Here is an 11,642-nt window from a genome sequence, read left to right on the forward strand (position 1 = left end):
TCTCCTTTTCAAATATTGTCATGTCTTAGAGGAAAGCTATGATTAATGGAGTCCTGAAAAAAACTTTTAAAAGTTTATATGTTCAGATTGATGGTGTGTCTGAATCAGTTTTCATACATAAGCTGAAATCAATGTCTGAGTCATTTATTATTGCACTATGATCATTCCATTAATGGTATAAAACAAGGGTTTAGTTATAATTTCCTTCTACAGCTATTACTACATTTTCTTCTTCATCTAATCCTTGTATTGCCAGGCTCCATATTGCATTGGTATTTAATGTAACCACTGAAAATAAAAGCAGTTTTGTTAGAACCAATACAAAACTGTTATTAGTGGAGAACTTTTATCAAGTTTCCTGTTATTTCATGATATTAAAACTCCCAACCAGATGTCCACAGGTGGCACCACTAATTATGCGCTCATTTTATGGCTTATAATTACCTGCCTTTCTCTATACCCCAGACATGAAAATAGTGGAGGAGCTTATGTTTATAACCAACTCTTCCCAATTTACTGAACAATACTTCTTGAAACTTGATATGTAGGTGTGCACATTATCAGGAAATGTTTTACCCTCCCCCCACCCAAATTTTGTATGAGCTATGTCTCTTTCAACTTAGTTTCTGAATCATCTTCTTAGTATAACTCCTCTCATCATGCCTCAACTGTGGCCATATTGTTTTAATTGCATTTTCAACTGCTACTTTAATTAGAACCAAACTTGGTATGAATATTTCCTAAGGTATTCTGCATAGAACTCATGCTGGAGTTTTTGATAAGTCAAAAACATGGCCACCATTTCTAAAAATAGATATATCAATCAACTAATATTCAATTTATCACAACACCCACATCAGATCTAGGCAGAATTTCCTAAGGAACATTCAAACCCAGTTTGGTTCTAATTGGTCCAGTATTGTCAGACGGAGAAGATTTTTGAAAGTGATCACATTAAAAATAGTTGAATATTGTCCAAAAAGCACATTAACTCCTGAAAGAGAAGATAACGATTACAGACCTCAAGTGATAGCAATAGCTCTCTCTGAGCCAGGTGAGCTAAAAATGGAGTTCTCACCCCTGGTTCCTCCACTGAAGTATATTGAACTGAAGAGCAAATTTTTAAGGGAATTAATTTTTGAGGTTCACAGTGATGTATGTCAATTCCACTACTACTATGGTAATAAAATAAATGAACAATCTTAGTTAGATCACTCCCATAGGCCACCTCATCACATTGAAGGAGGGGCTAATTTATTGGTCAGGTAGTATCTGAAGAGCAGGGTTTTGAAAATGTTAACAATGACAACATCAAGTGATTCAATCTGATTAAAATTAGCTGTTTGGTAACTACATACTACACCAGATTGCTAAGTGATGGCAATAGCTGACATGGCCCTTTTGGCCAGGTAAGCTAAAGTTATGGTATCTCTAGTGACAGCTAACAGAACTAAAAACTTTGTATCTCTAATTTCTTACATAATTCTCCTTCTTTAAGAATATCTTTGACAGGATGGCACATTTTATTACACATATCCTCTGGTGTTAATATTATCTCACTACTTCCCTTTATCTGGTAGAGTATCATCATAGCTGTCTCTGCTTTGTACTGAAATATTTATGAAAATAATGAAAACAAAATTCAAGATTAACTCCTTACAAATCCTTAGTAGCTAAAACATCTAAAGCAAAATATTTAAAATGAACTAAAGGAAAGGCAGCACCTGTATAAACTAGAAAAAAAACTTAGCAAAGCTCACTTGTTGATACCCTGTTCGCTTCCCTAGAAACCCATACATGGTTTTACGGAGCCAATTAAAAAAAGCGGAAATTGTTGAAAGCAGAAGTAAACATACGGTAAAAAAAGAACCGCAACAGTAAATTCCAGATTTGAAAATGTGGATTTCAGCTTAAAAGTGGAAGAAAATCATATTTGGAAACTAACTAATAAATCCAATAGGTCAATCTGATGAAAAATACATAATAGGAGGTGCACATGGCACTATGTGAAAAGTTTCATCAAAAATCATTTAGGGGTTTTTAGAGTAGTTCCAGGTAAGCAGATGGTCACTTTGGTGGACCAATGGCATGGCTCACGTTTTGCATCCAAAAACCTCAAGGTTCATTCTGATGGAAAAACAAAACAGGAGGTGCACAATGGAATCATGTGATAAAGAATGTTTTATCAAGTTCTATGCAACAGTTTAGAGGAGTTGTCGAATAGAAATGAGGACACTTCAACAGAACGGTCTCTGTTTACCTCCCAGTAAAAAAACAACAGAGTTCTGAAGTAAGTTTGGTTGTACAGTGAATAGTTTATAGTTCATTTTTATTACTTGTATATAAACCATCTAATCACTAATATAAAGTGAAGACTGGCTTAAGTAACATTATTGTGCTTTGAAAAAAAAATTTATCTTGCACAATTGTGATTTCTAGGCCTTGTAGTTTTAAAGTGAAGTTTTTATATGAAGTATTTTCACATAAAACTAAATAAAAATTTAGGAAAGAAAATGATCTGATATGTTTTATAGCTTACAATAAATTACACTGTACATGTATACCTCAATTATCTCCTTATCTTTGAAATGCTTTGAGAAATAAATATGATTTTGTTCAAACATTTCTACTGATGATGGTAAGAAATATGGCCTCCTATAGAATCTCCTTGTTGCCTTGGCAGCTTGTTTGTCACAATTAGTCCTACAATAAAAAAATTACTGGTCTATATGTGCTACTTAAGGAGGTAGACCTAGGGTAAGGGACATAACTCTTTCAAATCACTGGAACGTTTGCATTCAACTTTTTACATCAATCTCATGCAAGCATCAAAGTAACTTGGACTGATTTCATTCCATTTCAATTGAATGCTTGATAGGCTTTGGTGAAATTTAATATATCACTGATTTCAAGAGTTGTGTCTCTTACCCTAGGTCTATCTCAGTAAACAACGGCATTTTTAAGTGTGTGTACTAGAAGCTAGGTTTTGCAAAGGATGATTCAGAAATATACAAACAGGGATTCTTAAAACACAAATGATACTCAATACCTGAACCTAAACAGATAATAATAAGATAAACGATATACATTGTATTATGTGCTAAGAATACCTACAGTGTACAAGATAAGAAAGGAATCTGAGAAGGGGCGATGGTACATATTCATGCAAAAGCAAAATACCAAGTATCAAAGCAGTCTCTCCAATGGAAGCTTAAATGTCTGCTACAGAAAGGTGAGACAGACAGACTGATGGACAGACAAAGTGATTGTAATATATAGCCCCGCTGGAATTCTAATGAGCAGGAGTATAAAAAAAACTTATGCATCCCTGAACTTTACCATACTTATTTTCATTATACATGAATATTAATATTTGCTGTTAATCTGCATATTCTTTCAGAATAATTACAATTATGTATGCTTACCATGCCATAAAATAGCCTTGTTTTATTCTTTCTACTTTGTTGAAGAACTGTTTTACGTTACTGTATGGTAAATTGCACTGAACATCACACAGTTCACTTGAACGTAAATATGTATTGTCCTGAAAAGCCTGCAATAAATTCATGGTAGAATTACCACTATCATTTGGTTTGTTGCATATTTAAACTTTTTTGATGTAGACAATTTGAAGACATGGTTTGAAACTTGAAGAAAACAACTTCTAATACCTAAATTAAATATGAACTTTAAACGTGTATGAATAAAGTAAGTTTGTTTTTGCCTATACAAACATATATTGTAAGTCTCCGCCTTTTCCAAAGTTCAAAGGGGTACACTTCCAACAAAATTCAGTTGATCATGAAATCCTGGTAATATGCACAACATATCATGTCATACACAGCAAACATATTATGTTTTTCATAAATTTTGAAAACCCCTGGAAAACGTATGTTTATCTTATGTTTTTCACATGTTTAGGATCACCATGAAAAACATGTGTTTCTGACTAAAGAATTAATTCATGAAAAAAAATGACATAAAAATCATTTGGTATTTATATGCTTTTAATAGGATTTCATGTATGAAGATTTTTGAAAACATATTTTGTGTATTTAACAAAACATACTGTATTTTTACCATACTGGTCCTAAACATATGTTTCCATATGTTTTAGAGCATATTAAAACATATGTGCAATTTTTCCTGTGTAACTACCAATGAAGTTTCATGTAATTTGGTGCAGTAATTTCTGAGCAGTTGCACTTACAAAAGTGAGATGGACAGAAAGGTAAAAGAAATATATCCCACCATCAAAGTGCTGTGAGGAGAAGACATAATTACTAGACTGAACCAAATTTTACTGGACATAGTCTTAACTCTTTTAGAATCATATTAATTAAGTTTGTGGGTATCAATTTTCTTAGTTTGTCAAAACATTGATTAGTTCATGGGTTTTGAAATATGCAGATTGCACTAAAATTCAACTGTAGTGATGCTTGTCAATGAAAATTAGAACTCATGGTTTGACTGAAGCACTAAAAACTATGAAAATAGGTACTCAATGAATATTAGTCCTTCAACACTCACATAGAAATTTTCCTCTGCATGAGGCTCAATTTCTTTAAGGAAAATCATCTGACAGCTTTAACATATTAGAGTTTTATTATGCCCCAATATACCAGGGCATGTACACATATGCCTATTACAGAGCATTCTTTTCTGTCGTCTTACAATATCACATACAGACACACATATATATTTTCAATGAACTGAAAATGCTTAAAATGATGTAAAAACAGTATACATGTATTTAAATATTTCAAAAGAATTTTTGACATAATAAATTGTATTGTAAAATTATGAACATAAATTGTATAAAGCCTCTTTTAAAAGGAGATAATTTGTGGAAAAATGTTCTACATGTATAAATGTAATGGAAATTTAAGGTTTTTTTATATTATTAGAAAAAAAGATTTTCTTTATGAAATATGAAAGAATACCAGTCAAGTTTTCTTCATATAAATTTAGAAGAAATTCTATCTACCAGATTTTTGAAAGTTTGCAAAATAGTGAAATTCCCCACAATCTTTATAAAAATTGCCATTATGAAGGCTCAGTTATCTTGAAATCAAGTTCTATGACCTATGTTTTTAACATTAAAATTCTAATGTATGTTCATTCAATATAATCTTCCAGAAAATCTAGGAAAATTTATCAACTAGAAATATTAGGTATGATCTACCTTAATTCTCCAATTGTATTTTAAACAGCATTGAAGAAATACCTTTAAAATATAAAAATGTTTCACATGAAATTCTGAAGGTGATTAATTTAAGCATTACCCTTTTTATTCCTTCTACATCTAATGACTTAGTTGATTCTGGCCAATCCTTCATTCCATCTTGTACGATAATGTGTTGTCCATTTTTCATGTATTGGTCCATGAACGACTGTTCAGATAAATCTTTAACCTTGGTTATTTCTCGGATTTCAGAACATAACTGAAATAGACCATTTTAACTGTAAAACAAGTTTTTTTTGTCATTATTGTTGGGATACCTAAGATTCTTTGCCATGACATCGAAGTAGGGTTTGAAATAAGTGCTTTTCCCACTTGTCAAGGGAGAGTGAAATTTACGCAGGCTACCAAACATTAAAAATCAGACATCATGAGATGATAAGGAAATGGGTTACTAACTCCTGGTAACCAAAACATTGGCTTTAGGTTGTCTACCCACAAGCCAACTACCAAAAACCTACCTTGAATGACTAAAGTCTATAGCCAGGACACAACTTGTTACCTTGACCTCAAGGTTAAAGGTCATTAACTTCGGTTAAAAACGTATTATCTTGAATGCTGTCCCAATCAAGAGTTACAGACCTGATATGGATTGGTATGAATATAAAAGGGACACAAACAAATACAGACAGACTTATCAATTAAGGGTATTATCCACATTTTGTAGCATGCATTAATTAAGTGTTGTTATCAATTAACATGCTATGTACAGCTTTATTAAAATGTGAGTTAGAAATAACTGAAACTTAAGGACTTATAATGTACATGTATGACCTTACTTCTTCCTTCTGAATACTAAAACCTCTTCAAAAATTGACTGGACAATGCAGTTACTTTGAAAAGTGGTTGTACTTTTGATATACGAAAATAAATACTAAAATCCTGTAAAATCTTATTATATTTTATACCTTACAATCATCCTCTGTCAAATACTGATCTACAAACAGCGGGTTCTTTATCAAACACGTGTCCTTTTCTACTTGAATCCATTTATACAAGGGAAGAAACTGAAACAAAGCAATTGTCAATAAATGTCCAGCAAAAAACATTTACAAAATTACTCTGAACAGAATTACTGTACATGTAGATGTATAGTGTATTTTCAAATCTTGTTTCATGTAGGTTCATATTCCTGGCTGTTCACAAGATAATTTTAATTCTGTATCATTTTTCTTTTTTATTCACAATTCAAAGTTTTGCTGTATAATAATGGTGGTAAAAAAAGCATTCTACTGCTGGTTGGTGGCAAGCAGATGTCTAGCTAAATAGAACTTGCCCACTAAGCCACCTAATTTTTTATGTTTTTTCTTTCTTTTCAAGTCAAAAACTTCATTTTAGGCTAGTTCAGCTTTGACAAAACTTGCCTGCTTGACCAATTTTGACTAATTTTCTTATTTCAAAATAAGACAACAAAACCGAAATATCACAATGTCTGTGTTTCTAAATTATGGGGTGTTGACTGCAAAAAATAAAACAACTTAAGAAATATTATTGACTGTTTCTATGTTTGCATGTCTGTTAATGGTATTAGGTTATATCATTATTATTGTTTAATTCAGTGGAAATTTTCAATCACAATTCTGTTAGCCATTAAATTATCAGTTCCAGTAACCATAAGAAATGTATCAATACTACATAAAAATCAAGACTTTTTACACTTAGTTACACATGTATCTGAAATTGGATATTAAAGTAGAGATATTGTGGTTGCAAGATAACGTCAATGAAGAAATCTTTAGGGTGCTTGTCTTTGGAACTATTCAATGAGCAAAATGATTACAGTACACATGATTTGTGTGAAACTATAATGATTAAAAAGAAAAAAAACATCATACATGTACAGTGAATAATGTTGTATTTGGGGCCAGCTGCAGCCTGGCCTGTGGTGTGAGGGTTTCCTAATCATTCACTGAAGACCCAATGGGTGGCCTAATGCTGACAATTTTCATCCCGATGGGGTTGTTGTCTCTTTGACATATTCACCATCATTCTCGTTATACATATATTATACATGTATAGTGAAACCTATTCAAATCGAACCCTAAATAAACCAAACACCTGTCTAAACTAGTAACTTCATAACAATTTTAAAGTATTCAACCAGGATAATCCAAACACTTGTCTCAATTAAATAAATATTACAGTCCAAAATGGTTTAGTTTAGTCACCAACCATTTTATTAGCTAAGGGGTGGAGGGCCTGGACTCTTGGAAAAAAATTAATGTTCCAAATTTTGAAGAAAAAATATCTTGTCCATTGAAAAAAATAAAAATACATGCAAGAATAAAATATATTTTTTCCCTGTTACAATTGATTTTGTTTGCTGCTGAAATATGAATAAAAAATTTGCACTAGTGTGGAAAAAAAATTTGTATCTTATTCCTTATATCTAACAGCAAATCCTCAAGATAAAAATGGTTCAGCCGTAAACAGATTTTAATGCACTAGTACTAAAATTAAAATTAAGAATAACTAGAAACAGGCCATTTGTGATCACACATACAATTTTAAATGCAAAACTACCGTGTAATGAAACTTAACTGGTTTTATTGGTTCACATCATTTGATTACAGCCAGTAATATAGATAACTTGGCCTTCCTTTGATAAATGACAATTACATGTACTGGTACCTAATAAAAATTTCTATGGTAATTTTTTTGCTGTTGGTACTTTTATCAGAATTTCATACCTTAAGGCGTGAATTACCGGTACCTGAGTTTGACCTCTTGTCAAGGTCAAATTTTACCAAAATCTTAATTTTGCAAAATGATCTAGAAAACCCTGAATTCGAACCTCCAATACATGTATTGTGTTTCAATATCAACTGAAAAAAGGCCCTTTAATGCAAAAGGGGTGTCATCCATACATTTATAAAGTAAAACCGATCCATTTTCCAAATATGTAGCAAAAAGTTCTGTTACAATATTGTCCTGCCTAAAGACTGAAAAATTGATGGGTATGGAATTTCCCGAGTAATACTAGTGTTTTACAACTTGATTTTATATTACAGTATAATGATCTTGAACCTGACATAAAATATGAATACTTGGCATGTTCTAAAATTTTTTTAAAAAACAATCATATTTATTCACCATTAATTAATTACAACAATAAATGGAAGTCAATGAAATAATTCCAAAAAAATGTATACATGTAGTTGCATCACACAGGCACTCGTTTCACATCAAATAATTTACTCCCACCCCTTTCTATTACAGGGAAGCAGATGGGGTAAATTTTTTTATATGAAACAAGTGCCTGTGTTATATCACCATTTACATGTATAATGTGCACTGCCCCAAGGGCATTTAATACGAGTTGAGTTAGAATTAAATGTCCCTTTATTAAATCTCAAATTTTAATCAATTTAAAGAGGTAGACCTGAGGTAAGGGACACAACTCTTACAAATCATAATCATTGGAATGTTTGTGTAAGCATTTTACATCAATCTCATGTAAGTTACTATGTATCTTGGACTAATTTCATTCTGTTTCAAATGCAAGCTTGATAGGCTTTGGTGAAATTGAATATGATACAAACATATCACATATTTCAAGAGCTTTGTCCCTTACCCTAGGCCTACCTCCTTAAGAACATCGATTATTAAATCTTTGGATGGGACCAACTGTAAATGCAGCCATCTAAGTCATTTCAAGTATATTTTTATTTTGCTATATTGCTTTTGTATTACAAATACAAATACAAATACAAATATTTTTATTACCTAATCCCAGGGCCTTTTGCATATGTATAGAATCACAAGCATTAAGCATACTCCTATACATAGTTCACAAATAACAACATATACAACCATTCATACCTGACTTGCGTTAATTTGACACATATAATTTTAGAAATATTTGTACTGCTTTTTTATCATCTTAGCTTAAGTTGCCTATACTCAGGCTATTGGAGAGTTCTTCATGATCACTTACCTGTGATTTGTTTTGGGTGGTAAAACATGGGGCATAAACATTAAATTAACATAACTTTCATTTTTTAAGATAATTGGAAAATTCTTTTGGTTCCCTAAACTGCAAACTCTTTTCCATCCATGGAATTTTTAAATGAATGTTCAGAGATAAGACTACATGAGTATGAAATTATAATAAATAATAATAACTTCATATGAAAATAAAGGTTCACATATAATTATCATTACAAATTTATTTTTCATGTAAAGAGTTATAAATTCATATACAAAATATGAATCATTTTTTCTGTTAAATGAAACATTTTACAAAACCAAAATTTTATATTTATAATAGTTATAAAGTTTTGAAAATTGGGATTCTAATAATGAAATTGTCAATTTGTTTATTTGGTTGTTAATTTGCAAACCAATATTGATGTATGCAACATAGTGAATATGACATCACTAATGAGATTGACGAACTCTCCTAAAATTATAAGTGCTATTTTCATTTTATCTGCTTTTATTCAGCTTTGCTAGCTAGTTCTTATCATGTATTTTTATCCATTGTCCATGTTTATTAGCATGCTTTTTTATTTGCATGTATTTTTATAAAAATATTTGTTACATTATGACAGTCAAAAGCTTACCAGAGCTTATGTGTATGTACAATAAGTTTACTCTTCGCAAAACTTATTTATTGATTTGTCCCCGACTTCTCTGTTTAAAGTATGAGTCAATATCTGATATATCACGAAAATTCAATTAATTGAAGCTTGCCCATAGGTGGTCAGAGATTAGATCTCACCATTTTTAAGAAAGAAGCCCTCCAATCAATCACCAAAATTGTATTCCTAAACAAAATTCCTGAAAATCGTTGTATGATTGCAAATTTTTAGAGCAAGTATCAGCAATATGTTAGACATTTTTTCTTAAAATTTGGACATGAACTTGTTAGACAGGATAGGACAACAATCAGTCAGCAAGAATTACTTGCTGGTGAATACTACTCCTTGACTAGTACTAGTAGTAGATTTGTTATGGCAACTACAATTTTTTTTTTAAAATGAATAGAAGAAACTATAATTACCTTGGTAATTGTTAATCTAACAATAGCCTGACCAACAGGGTACATTGTAGCCATGTACATTAGAATGCTACAAACTCCAATGACAACTGCAAAACAACACATACACCCAACTCCCTTCTTTGAGCTCTTTCGCTTTTCTTGAAGAAATGGTTGTGCAAAGTCGTTTATTTTATGTGGGCTGTAGCCCGTTTCCTTACAGAATTTGTGTAATAGTCTGATCTCATGATCAATCATTTCTATTTTTTCTTTAAAAGTCATTCTGCATCCCTCAGCATCAGACTTTCCATCCATATTATTAATCAAATGTGGTCTGCTAACTGCACATAGGAGTTGTGAATGGAGAGTGCATAACATCCGATATCTACCGAAAATAAAATTTGAAAAAAATAGTGATGCAGAATTCGGAAGTCTATTATTACAACCGGGAATGTACTCGGCATGCATACACTGGTCCGTCCCTGACAAAAATATAATCCAAAGACATTGTTTTAGAGTGAATCCACAACAAATATCTTAAAAAATGACAGCAAGAATGACACCACCCCAAAAAAGAAACATATTAACAAACCTTGGATAGGCCAGGGACTTTATATTACATAGTTACTACTATATTCTGCCTGATTTTGGCAATAAAACAAATGATATCTTACATCTACCCATATGTTTATTATAAATGTTTTAGGGGGCAAGCAAAATTTGGGACAGCTGTATCATGTAAACTTTTCGTGGATTTCATTGTTGACTCAATCCTCGAAATTAAATTCCCAACGAAATACATATTTTCCATTTATTTGTACTATGGGAAATGTAAAATCACGAATATATAGAATCCATGAACCACTAATTTGTCTGCAATCCACGGAAATTGATATCCAAGAAGTTATTTCACGGCTTTATAGCATCTGCATGCATATGGTTGAATGACGAAATGTCGTAATATTTATATATTTCATTTCTTTTTACATAACATAAATTATTATTCTTGATTGATACGTTGTAAAAAAAGATTACCTTTAGTAGAAATTGCTTTTTAAAAGTCTTATCACAATATTCTAAGTATATACTTTTATATTTTCAGTTGACATTTCAGGTTTTCGTTAATAGCGGTACTTGTTTTGTGTTCTTTGTTGTGTTTGTCTGTCTTCTATGTCTGGTCTTTGTCCCTTGATTACATTCTTTTGATTTCCACAAGGATATCTGTATTTAACTCTTTGATTTCCGCAGGAATCTTGGTTCTCTTAATTACTCTTTCAAAATAAAATATGTTTGCAATAGAATCGACAAAACTTACCAGAATAATACATAAGGTATAAAATTGCGTACAAAATAGCATTTATTCTACATAAAAATATCCACTGACTTTTCCCCTCAAATAACACTCCGGAGTTAGACAAA

General features: G+C 31.5%; 1 protein-coding gene across 2 annotated transcripts; it reads right to left on the bottom strand.

Annotated features, from left to right (window-relative positions):
* Positions 1-128: 128 nt before the first annotated feature.
* Positions 129-10,600, bottom strand: LOC148626181 (uncharacterized). 2 transcript variants are annotated; one of them, XM_088569944.1, is made up of 7 exons: positions 10,248-10,600; positions 6,151-6,249; positions 5,286-5,444; positions 3,426-3,553; positions 2,565-2,703; positions 1,480-1,609; positions 129-288 (listed from the first exon to the last, which is right to left on the bottom strand). In XM_088569944.1, the coding sequence occupies exons 1-7, from the start codon at positions 10,536-10,538 to the stop codon at positions 191-193; spliced, it is 1,044 nt and encodes a 347-aa protein (XP_088426070.1). In that variant the 5' UTR covers positions 10,539-10,600; the 3' UTR covers positions 129-190. The 2 variants fall into 2 exon arrangements, with proteins under 2 accessions (XP_088426070.1, XP_088426069.1); XM_088569943.1 differs by lacking the exon at positions 129-288 and adding an exon at positions 816-1,107.
* Positions 10,601-11,642: the final 1,042 nt, after the last annotated feature.

This window comes from Perna viridis, chromosome 2, assembly GCF_037379345.1.
Source record: "Perna viridis isolate PV_CMFRI_1.1 ecotype Kerala chromosome 2, ASM3737934v1, whole genome shotgun sequence".
Classification (NCBI taxonomy): domain Eukaryota; kingdom Metazoa; phylum Mollusca; class Bivalvia; order Mytilida; family Mytilidae; genus Perna; species Perna viridis.

Excerpts from the sequence above, each read along its gene's own strand:
- LOC148626181 (XM_088569943.1), bottom strand. The coding sequence starts at position 10,538 with ATGGATGGAAAGTCTGATGCTGAGGGATGCAGAATGACTTTTAAAGAA. Across the intron at positions 6,250-10,247 it reads TTAGATTAACAATTACCAAG|TTTCTTCCCTTGTATAAATG; the intron begins GTAATTATAGTT and ends GCTTTGTTTCAG. Across the intron at positions 1,610-2,564 it reads AAGATAAGGAGATAATTGAG|TACAAAGCAGAGACAGCTAT; the intron begins GTATACATGTAC and ends TAAATATTTCAG.